At 40.8% G+C, this 18,471-nt stretch overlaps 1 protein-coding gene across 9 annotated transcripts in view; it reads right to left on the minus strand.

Annotated features, from left to right (window-relative positions):
• Rabgap1l (RAB GTPase activating protein 1 like) overlaps window positions 1–18,471 on the minus strand; it is a 551,680-nt gene that overhangs the window by 19,742 nt on the left and 513,467 nt on the right. For 6 of the 9 annotated variants that reach the window (XM_034512812.2, XM_076941454.1, XM_076941456.1 and 3 more), the window contains one exon: window positions 7,396–7,506. In XM_034512812.2, coding sequence (XP_034368703.2) covers window positions 7,396–7,506 — 111 coding nt within the window. Of the gene's footprint in view, window positions 1–7,395; window positions 7,507–10,950; window positions 11,143–11,651; window positions 18,321–18,471 lie in introns of those variants that run through there. The other 3 variants (XM_076941455.1, XM_076941462.1, XM_076941460.1) reach the window with 2 other exon arrangements.

Below are 18,471 nucleotides of genomic sequence, written 5' to 3' on the forward strand. Positions count from 1 at the left end.
TGCATCCCAGCTTCTCATTCTCACTGCCTTCCAGCTCCTGCAGCCCTATGTTTTAGTGGCAAGAACTGTCTCTAGAGCAGTCAGGACTACTGGGTATTTAAAGTGAAAAAGTTCCTTAGGCATCTTAAAGACGAAGGGCAGCAGGAATGGGAGCAGTGGTGGGCTCACTAAACAGTGCGTGAATCTACAAGGCCCTCAGTTCAACCTATCACTACATAAACAGGACTTGGGACAGCATGCCAGCGATCTCAGCACTCAGCAGGTGGAAGCAGGAAAATAGACTCTAAGTTTATTCTGATGCATTCAGTTTTAGATGGGAGGGCAGCAGTGACTGGCTTAGTAGGTAAAGACACTGGCCGCCATGCCTGACAACTCAAGTTCCAGTCTGGGAACCCACATGGCAAACAGAGAGAACTCACCTCCACATGCATGTGTGAAACATGTACACTCTCATAAGCAACATAAACCAAGTAATAAGTATAAAGAAGATTTTAAACATTAGGGGAAAGATCAGAAGAGCAGATGGGCATGCTAAAATTGGAGGTGGAACCCAAAATCCAATTTGCAAAAACTGTTAGTCAAGTAGACTATGAGCATCTCAGAGAACGCAGGAGCCCAAAACTAACTAAATCCTAAGAGCTGCCAACCAGATGACTGAGGTGACTCGCCAAACAAGAGACCCCCTTCAAAGTCCCTGATGCGTGGTCACAACACAATGTATCAGAAGAACCAACTATGCCCAAGTTCTTAAACACTAATCAAATAAGCCTCCCACTGGGTCCAGCTCTACCTGAGAATATTGAGTTCTGCCGATAAAAAAAAAAAAAATGATAGCAACAACTTCTTGTTGTCACAATGCAGCAAATTTTACAATTTAAAAGAGAACAATCCCAATATGAAAAATATAAACTCTAAAATAAATGTTCTAAAGATCTGATCTCTGCAAGAGAGGTAACTTAGCCGTTAGTCAATTTGAATACTATTTTATGAGTACAATGCTATTGCTATGCAGACTTCAGTGGGAAGCTTCTTGATTGAATCTTATAGCATATCCAGCCATTTTCTGGGTTTGGAAACTATAACTAACAGAAGCCCTTCTTCATGAAGTATTTATGCTGAAGACCCTATCTTTTTTTGTTTTTTTGTTTTTGTTTTTTGTTTTTGTTTTTTCGAGACACGGTTTCTCTGTGTAGCGCTGGCTGTCCTGGAACTCTCTCTGTAGACCAGGCTGGCCTCGAACTCAGAAATCCGCCTGCCTCTGCCTCCCAAGTGCTGGGATTAAAGGCATGCGCCACCACTGCCCAGCAACCCTATCATTTTTATGTACATGTTTTCTACTGAATAGTCATTGTGAGGCTGATAAGTGGCCTTATATAATTTATTGATAAAGTGTCCAACATACACAGAGCTTGTGAGCTCTGCATGTGAAGAGTTCCACAGCCTTCTAGGAGATTTTATTCTAAGAGTCTCCTCTACATACAACAGTGAAGTAGAAGCCATTCTCCTGCCCAACAAAATAGGACCAGATCTTGAATGACCTGACTCCTATAAAAATAGGTTTCTGCAGCTGGACAGTAGTGGTGCATGCCTTTAAGCCCAGTACTGGGGGCTGGGGTGTAGTGTGGAGGCACACAGAATTCAAGGCCAGTCTGGTGTACAGAGTGAGTTCCAGGAAAGCCAGAGCTACACAGAGAAACCCTGTCTGGAAATAAAACAAACAAACAAACAAACAAACAGGTTCTGGATTTTTGTATAGCGAACCATTCTATATTCTGTTCAAGCAGACATTGTCTACAATGCGCAACAAGCATAATATTGAACAGATTTACTCAAATCATAAGACCCTCATCATAATCTGACAGTATGAACAGAACACCAATCTTCAGTCATAATGCTTATTGCTATTTGAAGAGCAGATCACAGTTGGCTTCTGTGACAGAAATAAAAGACAGAAATAGAAAATACAATACCTGCTTAATCACAGATCTACCAGTCACCTGATCAAAGGCTTGAGTGAACAGGGATGAGGATCTTACACAAATAATTTCCGATAGAACCCATTCAGCCAATTGTTTGATTTAGAACAAAACAATGTACCTCTCTAGATCTGTAGCTTCTGGCCTGTAGTCAGAAGAAACTCAAACGTATCCTTCATGGGAAAATACTAATCTTATCTTTCTTTCTTGTTCTTTGAGATCAGGGAAGGGTAGGGAGGGCCCAGAAACAGTGAAATGAAGATGTTTCTTTGATAATTTCTGATTGCTGTGGATCCTTCTCTAATAAGGAGTCTAAGGGTGAGTCATGAGAAGAGTCCTTTGTCAGGAGAAAAGCTGAAGTGCCTTTGCTGCCCAGGGCATTCAGGATGCCTGCACTACAGCGACTAGGTCAAGGGATTATTTATTCTGAATAAGTACCTCCTCAGCACTTACTTTACATACAGCCTTACATACAACCACTTTAGTGTCTGTTAATGCTTGCTGTTTTCAATAAAGGAATGGATTCTGATATACTGAACGTAAAGGGTCCTAGGCAAACAGGAGGAGCAGGCAAAGCCAGTCTGTTAACTCCCAGGCTGATGTACTTCCTTGAAGACCAGCAAGCCAAAGGCTGTGTGACAAGGAAAAACCTCCTGTAGAGGCAGAAACTGAGAAATCAGAGGGAGGCATAGAGCTAGCAAACAGGGAGGAAACAAATAAAGGGCTCTGTGTGTGTGTGTGTGTGTGTGTGTGTGTGTGTGTGTGTGTGTGTGTGTGTGTGTGTAGGTGAGTCTTCCTCAGAGCTCACCAATTTGGCTAGGATGCCTAAGAAATTCTACTGACCTGCCTGTCTCCTTTCTCCCAGTGCTGGGTTCACACACACACTATCATTTTTGGCTTTTGCAATGTATATTGGGGATTTGAACTCAGGTTCTCATGCTTGCATAGCAAACACTATAAATACTGAGCCATCTCCCTGCCCCTAGAATCCTTTCTAAAGGAACAGATATAGTATTCACATTAAGTACAGAGAGACTCGATAATCAGTTTCTTTCTGCAAAGACCATAATAGCAATCATTTCAGACTAATCACAAAAGGGATTCTCTTGCAGGTAAGATGACTTTTTAAGTAATATTCCTTTGTTTATAAAGTCATGTGTTCTTTATTGCATAGAATGCATATTGTTTTTCTAACCTTGTTATCTAAAATATAATTCCAAAAACATATTTTACAGAAGTATTTGTTGTTTTAAAAACAAAAATCCCAGTTATCTGATTTTACTAATGAAGACTCAGCAGCTAGGTGCTGGGCTGAAAACCTGCCAGCTCAGAGAGGCAGAAAAAGCACCCAGCTGACCTTCCTACTCCACAGATGTCCCAGGGGAAGAAGCCCTTTCTCCTTCTCCCTGCTGCCTTTAATACTCTTCAGCTCAGAGACTCTCCTTTCTCTCTTCTGGGTTTTCTTATGGTCGCTGCCTCTCAAATGCTTGCCAGCTCTGCCTCTTGACCTACAGCTGACTTTATTTAGCTCTTGTTTACAGTGCGCTTTTGGATAAAAGGTGTGTGCTGGGGCTGAGCCTCAACATAACAAGGGTTTTCCAGCTCACAGTCTTGGGGCTCACAATGTGATCAAATATCCTGCAACAACTATTATTCTCCTCTAATGATAGACATGATATTATTTTTATATTTTATTTCTTATAAGTAGCATTGTAGTAAACAAACTTTCGTGTTCATTTTTAAATAAAATCTCTGCATTTAAAGAATAACTTTCCACATTGGAATACGACAGTTTTCTCACTTCTGAAATGAGGGCTCTAAAAAATAATCCTTGCCTCAAAAGTTGAATTTGTGACAAGCAGAAATAACCACTATACAAGATTAAAGGTAAATATGAGGTTTCCAGGCACAAAGACAAAACTTGAAGCCCCACCCCAGTGGGTCCAGTGAGTGAGAACACTTTAAAAAGACCTGTGATCCAGAGTGAAAGAGTGTGCAGTTCATACCTCAACAAAGCTGAGCATAGCAGCTCACCCAGTTACGCCTAGAACCTGAGAGGCAGAGACAGGCAGATCTCTGAGTTTGAGGCCAGCTTGATCTACAAGGTGACAGCCAGGGTTCCATGGAGAAACCTTATCTCAAGAAATAAAATAAAATAAAAATAAAATTTTAAAAAGATAATTTGTTTCTGCGGGGAAAATAGTGAACTAACTTTGTATCAAAATTCATTTAAGAAATAACATAAAACAACAAAGAGACTGGAGAACTGGGAAAGAGACAATCTCACAAAAACCTGTAGAAGAGCCAGCAAAAGGACAGTTTTCCAAATCAGTGAAGCTGGTGAATAATCTGAATTAAGGGCCCAGAGTCAGACTGAGTATATGAAACGGACGCCCCTTCTTTAGGCAATCAGTGGTGCCTGGTGTCTAGTAGGGTTAGTTTGTGTACTGAGGACTGAATTCAGGACTGTTCTCTGTTCCATCTCTTTGAAAAAGCAAAATAGGCACTGTAGGAGTGCACAGACACAGGCAAACTACAGAGAGGCTCATGGCCAGGCAGAGAGAGAGAAGATGCCAAAGGGAGCTCAAGAAAGAGGCTCTAGGCAACTGAGGGACAGGAGAGGATCCACTAGCCACTCCTTTAGTTAGGGCACAGCTGACTTGCACTTCTTTGTTATTACTAAACTGGCCATCTTTTTGCAGATACTCATGCTGTGTGATGTCTGGTTACCCTTGCCACAGTGACTCCAGGACAAAGTAGGATGGCTTTCGCTCTCACACTGAGTGACCAGGCATGGAGAAAGCTCAGAGGCTTGAAGTGACTGTCCCAACTACTGTATACATTAACAAGTATTTGCTTCGTGGGATTATCAATAAGATTAAAGAAGATAATACTTATAAGTCATTATGCATATTGCTTACTTAGCATACAGAAAGTAATCACTAAAACTTATTTGCTTAAATATTCTCTAGGCTTAATACAAATGATCACATAACGTTCATTTTCTTCTTAGCTCATATCACTGTATCCACAGTGAACACAAACCTTCGACCTTTTTTTCCACTCAGTTAATCATCTTAAGAAAATTAAAAGGGAATAAATGATCAAAATGGTAGAATCAGGGGTACAGGCACCCTTGAAAGCGAGTATGGCCTTCAGACTTTCCAGGTAGCCCTGCTTTCCTGAGACCAGGCTGAACCAGCCCTGACTGAATGGGGACCTTCCTCAGCTTCCGTGCTTCTTTTATGACTTCTATCAACTTCCACTGGAGCAGGATGAATAGAATTTGTAGTTGAAAGGGACTAAATGGGCTTCTTTTTTTACCTTCAATTCCCTCTGTTCCAAGCAGCTTCATTTGGTTTTTGTTTGTTAGTTTTTATTTTCAAAGTCAATGTAGGGGTTGGGGCTGTGGTTCTGTGGTTCTGTGGTAGAGTAACTGCCTAGCACACCTTAGTTCTGGAGTTTAGTCTCTTAGCTCTAGGCAGAAAAAAAGTCAGATTTAATGCTGGTTCCCACAGCTCTGTCTTGCCCTGTTGTTATTATTATTTTCCATAGTATTTAGGTCTATCTCCAACTTAAAAACTTTTGAGCTGGAGCTGGAGAGACCCGTATTAGGAGGACATAGTGCTTTTGCAGAGGATACACGTTCCATTCCCAGAACCCACACGGCAGCTCTCAAACGTCCCTAACTATAGTTTCAGGGGACTCAACTCCCTCCTTTGGCCTCCTCAAACACCAGGCACAATCTTATAAACACATTAAAAAGAAATTAAAAACTCTGAGTCACATAATTAGCTGTTTAGATTGGGAAATGAAAAATGTGGCAGAGACCATTTTAAGCCGTCCTTCAATTTTAAGCAGATGACGTATCAATGAATTTGTATTTAAATCCTATTAAAATCCAGTTAGCACACAGGCAACAATGATTTACTCTCTGAGACTCATCTCCAGTTTTCTGACCTTGGCCTATCTATTATGAACATTTTCATTTTAGGAAGCAGACAGCAGTGGAAATTTAAAACTGTACACAACTGCTTCCATCTTAGCACCCATCTCTGAAAATGCTTGCAAAAAAAAAAAAAAAAAAAAAAAAAAAAAAACCCCAGAAAGTCCAGAGACTGTCAGCACTGTTGTGAGGAACAAGGGAAGCCAGACAAGCAGAGGGTTTCCTGGAGACAGCTACCAGGCAATGACTATACACTACTTGTCTTAGGTCATTAAAGCGGTAATGAAGCTTAGGGAGGAAAGGGTTTACTTCAGCTTCCGCTTTGAGGTAGCCGTCCATCACTGAGGAAAGTCAGGTCAGGAGCTATTAGGACTTCTATATCCTGACTTGCTAAGCCTGATTTCTTATACATCTCTGGACCACCTGCCAGGGGTAGTACCATCCACAGCGAGCTGTACCCACACACACATCCATCAGGAAAATGTGAAATATGTGAAATAGGCTTGGCCACAGTCAATCTGTGGTGGGCATTTTCTTAGCTGAGGTCCCCTCTTCCTAAATGACTCTGACTTGTGTCAAGCTGACACAAAACTAACCAGCACAGAACTGAAGGGCTTTCTGAACTCCTACATCATCCCCAGGAGGTAGATAGTTTTTATACCTAGAGACCGATAAAGAGCTGCCCAGGATATAGCAGTTAAGACTTGCACCAGGGCAGCCTGGCTTTAGCACTGTTCAGCAGGCCTTCTGTTTTCTTCCTTGTTGCGTTTAATGGGATAGACTCTTAGGCAGCTCAAGGTAACCTGAGGCTGAACTCCCAATCTTCCTGCCTCAGCCTCTTGAGTGCTAGGATTAAAGCTGTGTACCTACATTCAGGGTCTAACCCTTAATGCATGGTCTTTACACACAGTTCTACATGTCACAGATGAGAACTACGACTGTGACAGGACAGTGCCTCCAAATGTCGACGTGGCATTAGTGTGCTCTTGCTGACTAATGTTTTAGGTAGTTATGCTGGTAGCTCTTGATGTAGGAAAAGCACTGACAAAGGATATTAAAAAATATGTCACGCAAGTTGTTTGGAACCAATCCAAACCTTTCCCTAAGACTTTCATTTTCCATTCTCTGTAATTAGCACAAGCTGTCCCCTCCCACCTGCCACTCACCCAGTCATCTAGCCAGCAGCTCCCTGTATCAAGAACAGAGAAAGCACAGGGGAAGTAGGGTATGTCTTCAACTCCAGCATTTGGAAGGAAGAGGCAGGTAGATCTCTGGGACTTCTATGCTAGCCTGCTCTATATAGTGAGTAGCCAGAACTACATAGTTGAGAGCTTGGCTCAAAAAACAAAACAAAGCAAAGAAACAAAATTTAGAACAAATAAACCAAGACAAAGGAACAGAGCTAGCACCTTGGCCCTCACCCCCGAAGAAGCTGTCGCAGTATCATTTCTATACAGTGAAGGACAAACTTACCTGATCCAAGTCATTCCGCAGAGCAATTTTGCTTGTCACTAGTTCATGGGCAAGGTCATCATTTTCTTGTTCCAACCTCATGCTGGCCTCCTGTAATCTTCGGTTCTCCCTCTGAAGAAAAAGAGCAAGAGCCAGAAGTCCACATTAGGTAGGGGTAGAAACTGGCAGGAGAAAAACAAGCGACATCAACAAGTGAACTCTCAGAGGTGTAGAAGGGCGGGCGCAGTGGCACGGGAAGCAGCTGCTGTCTGGGAAACAACAGTGAGTTTAGCCAGCGGTGCAGATGCAGTTCTCTACCAGTGAAGCTTGACAAACATCCCCTAGACCCTCCAGACAGAGCGTCGTTAGGTAAGACGCGCCACAGAGAGCAGAGTTTCCAGATGTGCTCCCAGTTACGGGAGGTTTTCACATAGACCTAGAACACAGACACCAACAATTCTTGTTTGAAACATGCACAGTGTGACCTCTAGAGAAACTGTCTACAAGACAAAGCAGGGATGATGCTGGTAATTTTTTTTCTTAAATTGCTTCTCCAAGATGAGGGAACAAATTAACTGGAGCTGTTTAAGAACACTAAACCTAAAATCAAATTATATAGGGTTCAAAAATAAAGAAGAAAGAAGACCCATGAGTTTGTGATCCTGCTCCCAGCTGATCACTTTATTCTTTAAGATACATTTACTTCTGTAAATATGTTTCTGTGTGCCTGAGAGCAATGAACCCTGAAATGTATTTTCTAAATATTTATTCTGTTTTATTCAAACTTCAGATTAAAAGATTCTGGGTAAAATACAATATTGGTCCCTGCCCCCACTCTGAACTCTCAAGAAAAGATTTAAAGTTATGATGAGTGAATCAAGTGGCTAATTCTTAAGAAGCAAGGTACTCTTTACAGCCACTGGGAGCCGAGTATGTGTGCCTACTTTCATAGCAGCAGTTTAGTGTTTTCCATTGCACACAAGCAAATATGTTTTCTTTGCCACTGTTGATTGCAGGAGACGCTAAAGTGGGCTGACAGGAGGGCTTCAGTGTAACAAGCTCTATTTCGTTTTAGATTTACACTCCTGACAGTGTTTTCTAAAAGGGTAGTAAACCCAGGCAAAGCACTGGCAAAAACTCACAAGACGAATATATGTTCTGGAAGATGGTGTGTCAGTGCATACAAAAGGTGGGAATTAATTTTATCTGCTGCAGAACAGCCTAGTGTTAGTTTTACAGACAGAGAAAAAAAAAATCTCTAATAACCCATGGTCATCTCCATTCTGAAGAAAGTCTATAAAACAAAGAGCAAGGCCTGCGACTTTCATGGAACCCAAGGAACCATAAGCAGAAAGGTCAGTGGAGAAAGAGAGCCCTGCACTCTGAAAACGGACTGAGACAGTTCAGGGATATAAAAAAAACTTTGTGCAAAACAGATCTACTAATAAACATAAGATAAAATTCCAAATTACCCACATAACTTTTTAAAAAATTCATGATAGAATTTTATATATTAATACATATTAGAGAAAATTTTCTAATAATAGCTAGAAAGCCCCATTTTTATAATACTATGAACAACAAATATTAGTTGTAGGCAGTAGGTTAGATTTGACATTATCTTTTTCTCCATAAGATGGTCTCAGGTTTTCCACAGTGAATATAATTCAGTTACAATTTTAAAATCTTTTGTTAAACTCCTTCAATTCAGAATTTCAATTCTAGAAGGGATAAAACACTAAAATGTATAGAAGTAAAAAAGAAAGTAAGTAAGAATGAAGGAAAGAAAAAAAAGATTTCAGTCTACTGCTGAACAAGGTCATTTTCTACACAAACCACACTGGGCCTTCCTAGTGACCAGCACACAACACTACACCTGAGAACATCTTCTCTGCTCAGGTGTCCCAAAAGACAATGCTCCCTGGATTGGTAGGGCAGTGCTCCCTGGATTGGTAGGGCAGTGCTCCTGGATTGGTAGGGCAGCTTGTGGTTGTTAAAAGCCTGTGCTCCCACAGCTCTAACCTCCCACTAAGGTACATGGGTAATACACAGAAACAAAGCCTCCTGAGGCTGAACCTTCGCTGACAAAACCCACTATCTACCAGGGGCTGGAGAGTTTGTATTTGTAACACATCTATTACTTCTCTAAAGAAACAACTCATGTGCTTGCAGAAAACTTAAGATTTTTAAAAAACACATTTTAGAAACCTCTTCAATCAATGGCCTCCTGGCCAGGAAACAACAGTAAGCCAGCATGATTTCAACATCACATATTTCACAAGGCAGACTGTTGGGTGGAGAAGAGATTTTTCTCATTTCTTGATAAATCCCTCCGAGAGGCTGATAAGGCTCCTCTGCCACCTGGTTCCTGGGTTACTGCTCCTACTGAGTTTGCGCTCACAGAATGCGAAGCTACAAAATGCTTCCTCGACTATTATTTACACCATATTAAAATGCTACCAGTTTTTCAGGTTCCTGCTATTGTGTGTAGAACTGAGTTAACCTGCAGGTTATACGATGTCCATGGGAAAGTTACTCATACAAGTATTTAAAACTTCACTTTAGATTAGAGGCACAGGTCGGATAGATTATGTATTACAGAAACAAACTGAGTGAGCACAGCTCAACTTCTGACAGGAAACTTCTCATTACTGAAGAAACTTGAACCCTTTATCACAGACACACAGCTAAAGGGTAAGAACTAGGAGGACTCTGTGAAGAAGTGAGTATCAGAGTCCCTAACGAGCAGACTGGCCATGAGGCATGCCTACTGGCTTTTGCTTTAGCAAGCAGCTCCAGTTTGGTATCTGCAAAGCAAGCAGTGGGAGGTGTCAGATGGCTGCTCTGCACTCACAGACGGGGCGGGGGGTGGGGGGGCATGAAAAGAAAGCAAGCTATGGGGTCAAAAATGCAGTATCATCCTCCAGCGGGCAATCTTGGGTAATGAGGTGTCCTTGCGCCATGCCAGAGACAATTGAGACTCTGCTGCTGCTGAGGCTGAGATGGCCTGTGATGAACATGCCCAAGGATTAAAACATATTATCATGCTTAGGTGTCTTTTCCAGTCTTTCCTGAGGAGTCAAAACTATTTTCAGAACTGACCACTTTGGAAAAAAAAAAAAAAGTCTTCTTTCACAGTACACTGGGGGACAAAGTTGGGTTTGATAGGCCTGCTTCATTTCAAACCAAGCTTCTGCCTAAGGGGGAGACTATGAAATCAGCTGGATGGCTTTAGCCAGTGGAGATACCCACACTGTGGATATTAGCGAGGGCAGATGTGCCAACATCTCAGAGCCTGGAAAAAAATCAGGCAGATAGCTCCTCTTAACTTTCAGAAAGGATTACGGGAGGCACAGATTACATAACCTGAACATCACACTTCTGAAACCCACTCCATCTCTCACAACTAATACCATCTGAACAAAAACATACAACTTTCCTCAGCCTCTCCCTCCCTTCTTGCACAGGACTTACAAAGCGAGGAAGTTTGGTTAGTAACTATTAGGAGGATGATACCGCATTTTTCAGAGACAGACACGAATACAGACATACACAGATCGAAGAAAACCAACTTACCTCCTCAAAGGTCAAAGACCAACTACCGTTTTCAACCATAGGTACAAAGACAATTGAAAAAAAAAAAGGAATATCCAGTGAAATTGCACACCTACTAATACATTTAGGAAACAGCAGTAACAGAAACAGACACTTGTTAATACTCTGCTGTTTGTCCAGAATGTCACACAGCGAAGTTCGCTCCGTGTCTGCAAACATTCAATGGAAGAGTATACTTGAGGCAGCCAGTGGGCAAGTCTCAACGCAGAAGAATCAGGCTTGAAAACTCCTCCCTTTCCACACTGCTATTTGCAGTTTGTATGACTTATGAAAATGCCGTGTGTGGAAACATTAGCAACTACAGATGACTTGTTGATTTGGGTTAATGCTGGGGGTCAGGGGCTTCCTCATAGGATAAGATCAGAAGCCTTGCAGAGTTGGTTTCTGAAAGTGCTAAGCAGAGGAAAGCAAATGGAAAACTATGCCTAGTTCCTGTTTACTTCTGGAGGCTGAAGTTTTGGTGAAGCCATCTGAAGGATGGCAAGGAGAAACCAGAGACATGCTAACTGGCAAAGAGAAGAAAATGAACTCGACTTTCAGGAAAAAGTGACGCAAAGGCAGTGGCTCTGTAAACCTCACCCAGAGTTTTGGGTGTGTTGCCTGCTACTATGGTGAGTTCTTGGCACACGCTTTTAAAACTATTTAAGGGTCAGAAGAATGAGTTTCTCTCAGACCCAGCACAATTTTATTAGCAAGAAAACCATCAACTTTCGCAAGCTGTCTTTTGGATGTTTCTTTTAAAAAGAGTTGATCGTCATCCTCAGACTTTCAGAAGACTGTGGTTTTGATCTACAAAGATAAATGACTACAGAGGAAGTTGTTAGATATCAATTTCACCTATAAATGAAGATTTGAGAGAAACTTCTGGATATTGGACCATGATGCTTTCTTTCTTTCACATCACATTCACTTCATCTTTCTTATGAAAATTTAGACATAAAAAGTGTCAAACTATAGGTTGCAAAACACACTGCATTTCTTTATATATTAAAAAACAAAACTCCAGTAACCTTAGGTGATATTTTAGCAAAGGAGAGTAAACATTTTAGCACCACAGACCACATTTCCATGCTGAAATGACAGTCTCTGTGCAGAAGCAGTCACAGCCAAACAAAAACACGATACACAGTCAGCCAGATTTGGCCCACAAACTACTGTGGCTTTCTATCCTAGTGCACAGATTCCCAGGTCAGCCTGTGTTAATGTGAGACCACGTCTTCAAAAATAAAATAAAAAACAAAAAGTAAATAGTTACAGATGACACAGAAATATTACTGTCATATAGTTTCAACAATAACAGGAATAAAACGTTTCTAAGAAAAACATTGAAAGATGGGGGAAATCAAGGATAAACAGAGTCAAAAATTCTCTTGTGTTTCAAGTTTTTAGAGCTGCACATGCGAAGTGTAACTGAGAAAGGGGCAACTCCATCAGAAGCCACCTGTGGCTGGGCGGTGGTGGTGCACACCTTTAATCCCAGCACTTGGGAGGCAGAGGCAGGTGGATTTCTGAGTTTGAGGCCAGCCTGGTCTACAGAGTGAGTTCCAGGACAGCCAGAGATACACAGAAAAACCCTGTTTTGAAAAACCAAACCAAAACAACAACAAAAGAGAGAGAGAGAGAGAGAGAGAGAGAGAGAGAGAGAGAGAGAGAGAGAGAGAGAGAGAAAGAAGCCACCTGTGACTCCTTAGCTACATTCTTCAGCAGATACAGCGATAGGTGTTATCCAGGCCTGGAAGAATGTGGGACCTTCTGCAATTTAACATCATGATAAATAAATTCTGTTTATCACAGACAAACAGAAACCATCGTCGTGTCTGTTATTCCTCATTAGCACCTTAGCTGACAGAATAGGCAGTCCCAAAAACCAACACCAGTCTCTATGGTAAGAAAGAAATGGTACAGATACTGATACTTATCTTCACTGACAGAACAACATTTTTTTCATGATGAATTTATTTCTTTTGACATCCATGAGTAAGGAAAAGCCCAACACACTAATGTAAAAAACAAAATGAAAGCCACCAACTTCTCTTTTACAGGTAAGAAAAACTTAGTATAATTTACAGAACTCATTAGAAGAATTATTCTTTTTTTTTCCACAAAGGCACATCATTTAGAAATACTGGGTGCCTAGGTTTTTTGTTTGTTTGTTTGTTTTATTTTTTTAAAAAAGATTTACTTATTTGTGTAAAATGTTCTATCTGTATGTATACCTGCAGGCCAGAAGAGGGAGCCAGATCTCATTCTAGATAGTCACGAGCCACCATGTGGTTGCTGGGAATTGAACTCAAGACCTCTGGAAAAGCAGGCAGTGTGCTTAACTCTGAGCCATCTCTCCAGCCCAGAAGACTCATTTCTATCTGAATTATATTTTGTTCAGATTTGGATTGGTTTGATGGTGCTGGGGATCAAATCCAGGGGCTTCCACATTTACAGGCAAGCCTTTCACCACTGACTTACTGATTGACTTATGTTTTGGCTTTTTTTTTTTTTTTACTATGCCTAATTAAGCTCACAATTAGATATGGCTAGATAGTTAAGCTCTACATTATATATTTATGATACTATGCATGTCTTAAGCCCAACACAATTTAAGCAGTCCAAATTCTTCCCAGGCTCTTCCCCTACAGAACGGGTAGCTTTTACTCTGCTTAGAGAACGTCACTGAATTTAATTACTTACTTGTGTGTTTGAGGGCCTGGCCCCCATTAGCATCAGCAGCTCTTAGTTAGACAAGAGAAAGAGTGTATCCTTCTCTAAAGGTAGATGACGATGAGCTGCAGTTCTCCAGAGCCTTCGCCAGCTGACTGTACCACTGCAGCTCTTTCCCCACACTGAAAGCAACCCATGTACTCAGTGTAGGAAAAGAATATTGACCTCTAACATTATAATATGCTTTGGCGGGTTTGATCACTGATATGTGACGTGTTCTAAAACAGATGTACCTATTCACAAATGTGTATTTTTGGAGGGGTGTCATCACATCTATAGCTCACATTTCACCCTATTTGAACTCAATCGAATTTACAAACTAAAAATCAGATAAAAAAAAAAAGCAATATTGCATACTGTTATGATCAGGTTAAGGAGGAGGATGAAAAAGGTTTAAAAATAATACTGTATATTCATCCTCCAGAAAGCCTCCTTTCTCTCTTTTGGAATCTTATGGAGTTAAGCAGAAAGAGACTCTACTAAAGGCTGTAAGTAGTTGTTTGAGGGTTCCCTGGATTGCAATACAAATTTGATGCTAGGTTAGGCAGTGTAGGCAGTGTGTATGTGTGTACTTATTTCTCTCTCTCTCTCTCTCTCTCTCTCTCTCTCTCTCTCTCTCTCTCTCTCTCTGTGTGTGTGTGTGTGTGTGTGTGTGTGAGCTGTGTGTGTTTAGGAACTCCAAATAGTCTACCTGAAAATTAATAATCAAAAGTCATTAATTAGCTGGAATTTTGACAAAATTTGCACAAGTATGACTTCTATATGAGTAGTGTATTTTGATACAAGTTACTTGTGGCTCACAAAAGAAATAACGGGAGGACTGGGGATGTAGCTCAGTTAGCAGTGTACTTGCCTAGCATGCAAGAAGTCCTGGATTCTAAGTTCAGTTCCCAGCATCATATAAACTGGACATGGTGGTTTATACCTGTAGTCTCAGCACTCAAGAAGAGGTTCAGATGTCTGACATAATAATCTTCAACTACACAGTGAGTTCAAGCCCAACCTAGCATATGGGAGACATTGTCTCACAAAAAAATAAAGTAGGGCTGGAGAAATGGCTCAGCTGGTAAAGTGCTTGACATGAAAACCTTAAGACCTGAGTTTAAGTCTCCAGCACTTACATTAAGAGAAAGCAAGCAAGCAAACAACAACAGAGCAGCTGTGGGTGAGCTCACTGACTAGCCAAATTAGTGAGCTCCAGGTTCTAGCTCAAAAACTGAGGTAGAGAGTAACTGAGGAAGATACCAGGGCACTGAACTCCATGTCCATTTGCACACACTTGTGTTAAGCACCTGCATGTATACACACACACACACACTAAAAAAGAAAGAAAGAAAAAAAAAAGAAAATAGAAGAGAAAGAAAGAGGGTGGTCTAGCAGCCAATATTCTTGAACTTTTGTCTTGGGTTAGGGTATAGATGTAATTCACATGCCATAAAAATCATGTGATTTTGAGGAGGGATTGCTGAGCCATAGTCTCACTATGTAGCTAAAGCTGGCTTCAAATGCTTCACACTCTTCTGCCTCAGCCTCTTGTGTGCTAGTATAACAGCTGTTCATCACCATGTCTGACAAAACTATACTTTACTATTCAATTCAGTTACATGAAACTGTATAGCCATCACCACTACCCAATTGCTGAACATTTCACCATGCATAGACTTTTAAATTTTAAATTTATACCAACACCATCCCTTCTCTTTATTCCATTTATTCTCTTTATTTGAGGCTGAACTGTTGCATGTAAGTGAGTCCAGCAATACAAAATGACAATGTAATGGGCACAGAGAGCATGCTCAGAGGGGAGGGCACGTGGTGGGAGGCTGCTGTGCATTGAACCTATGATCCCACACACACTGGGTAAGTGCCTTACCCTGAGGTATGTACTCCTTGTCCACTTGTTTAGATTTATACAGCAAATGTACAACTGTTGAAAGTGATCCACGCACTGTTAGACCTTTACTGCCAACCTTTACTTTTCTGCAATCACCCTTCTTCAATATCATCAGATGTGGGAGAAATCATAGCACCAAATTGGAACAGCTTACTGTATTACATTTCTGGGTTTTGTTTTTGTTTTTAAATACTCACAGTCTTCGCAAAACTCTTGCCATATGGTAATCTGGGCCTGACATGACAATTTATGCATTATGGGTTCCAGTGGTGAAGAAGGAACTGTTACTGAACAGGTGTGAGTTCTCAGTGTCTTCAAGATCTTCTTTCTCGGTGTAGGTTTAGCTGTCCTGGAACTCACTCTGTAGACAAGGCTGGCCCTGAACTCAAAGATCCACTTGCCTCTGCCTCTGGAGTGCTGGGATTAAAGGCGTGTGCCACCACACCCAGCTGCTACATATTTATTTGTGTGTGATGTGTGTGGGCACACACATGCCACAGTGTGAATGTAAAGGTCAGGGCTTTCTCCTTCCACTTGTGGATGCAGGAAATTGAAGTCAGGTCATCAGCGTGGAAACAAGTGCCTTTACCAGCCAGAGCCAGCTCTCCAGCCCTTCATTTACTTCTTAAGCCAGATTTCCATATATCTGAAGGATCAAAACATCTGCTAATGGCCTGAACTATGCTGGCAATAACTACCTTGAAATGTAATTATAACTTGAAGATTGTGAGTTTGCTAAGTAGATCACTGGAACTGATACCTACACATTATTAAAAAGTTATAGAAATATTAATTGCAGAATATATTAGAAAACAATAATCATACAAAAGAAACAATGATAAAGGGCGTGTGACATGTGCAGATAAAGGCCACAATGCATGGGAATGGTGGCACAGGCCTGCATGAAGATCAGCCTGGCATACAGAGCAAGACCCTGTCAAAATGAAACCACACAACCAAATGAAAAGCCAAACCGTGCAATGCTGGAGCTTAAAACACCTATTTTTTAAAAGTTTGAATTTATCTCAGTGAAAACTGTACAAATAATGTTGCAGTTTATAAGTGATGTTTATACATGCCCTCTTTAACAGAAAAAGGATGCAAGACAGTTACAGTTCAGTTGTATTACAGCTTCTTTGGGCTCCATGAGACATTTGTTGTTTTATCTTGTGTTTTTAGATGGGGGTCTCACTATGCCCCTGGTTTCAAACTCCTGGATCTAAATGCTCCTCCTGTCCCATCATGTAATTAAGTAAGTTTGGGTGAGGTTTCCTTTTCTTTTCTTTTTATAGAACTTTATTTATAATGGTGGTAGCATTCTGAAAATTAGGATGAACAAACAATAAAAGGTTTTTACTTTGAATCTTTCTATATCATAGGTCTGCCATTAAAACTGACTGAGAAGACAAATAGTAGATAGGCATCAAACCTTCTCTGTGAGCAATAATCTGGTAGTAGTCATTGATCATAGCTGTACGTGGAGGTATTTTCATTTCTCAAGCAGGCTCTAAAGGGAAGAATTATATGACTGATGATAAGACCATAGGGTAGCAATAGTTGTATGAAATGTGAACATGACCTGTGAAGGACTAGAGAGCCAGCGCCAAGCAAGGTGATATTATTCTAGTCATGCTTGAAGGATTTGTGGTAGTGGACTTTAAAAACCAATGACCATTTATTAAACACCAATTATGTTTTGAGTGTTTAACATATGACAGCCTTCAATCTCACACTAGCCCACCACAAAATCATAAATTCCCATGTATTTTACAAACAAGGAAAGTTCAACGGCAGCTCAGAATGCTGACCAGTAACATATGGACCAAAATCCTCATCTCCGATTACAAATCCTATTGCCTTTTCCAGAAAGCCAACTTGAGCCATTTTAGCTCAAGTTTGCTATGAAACCCACAGATCCTGTCCACCATGCTTCTTTGTGACCATGAGCATTTCTTGCTATTCTATTCAGCAATAAAATCAAGGTGCACAGTGTGACTGATGCCAACATGTGCCTTTCCAACCACGGGGCAACTCTGGTTATGGAGGTCAAAGCCATCCAGGTGTGGGTAGCTCCATTAAGAATGGTGCCATAATACCTTCCTGGAAGGATATTTTGGCATCGGTTGGATGTTAATGTAGTGAGAACGGACTCTGATCTATCTGTATGATTCTAAAGAATTAAAGCAGGTGAAAGGAGGCAATAACACTGCAGAAGGGAAAAAATAAATTGCAAATCACTGTGTCCCACCACTGCATGCCATAGGCAATGCTGCCAATTACCAAAAAACATTTAACTTTGTGAGGAGACAAGTTTTTTAACCACCTCAACTAATGAAGCTATGAATGAGATAATTTTGATTCTCAAACAGAATGCAAATGTCACTGTTACCTATGATATGTTTGTGGAAATCAAATTTGCAACAAACACATTACTGTGCTTGATACACCTTTTGGTTTTTATTTTTTTTCTTCTATTTTTGTATTTTTAACATGTGCTATAGTCAGGGACAAGTTTGTAATATCCTGGAGAGAGTCTTGGAACAGTCCCATCTAAAAGTCTCTGGAAGTGATCATGCACTGCTAAAACAGTACTTTTGCCATTTTCTGGTTTATTTTCCTCATTTTTGAAAGCAGAAAGCAACTTTCTTTTTCCCTTTCTTTCAGCTTCTCATGAAGATTCCCAGTATAAATTCAACAGCTGGAGTACCTATAAATATACAAACTGAAAGAAAAGAAATATTATAGTTGAATACGTGACTTTCGACTGACTCCGTTGAAAACGAAGACACACACAGAGTCAGCATGTCAATGTCTGAACAGGTTAGAGCTGAGCAGAGGAAGCCGAACTTACCACAACTGCTTAATCAGGGTAA

The sequence above is a fragment of the Arvicanthis niloticus genome, chromosome 10 (assembly GCF_011762505.2).
Source record: "Arvicanthis niloticus isolate mArvNil1 chromosome 10, mArvNil1.pat.X, whole genome shotgun sequence".
In the NCBI taxonomy this organism is placed as follows: domain Eukaryota; kingdom Metazoa; phylum Chordata; class Mammalia; order Rodentia; family Muridae; genus Arvicanthis; species Arvicanthis niloticus.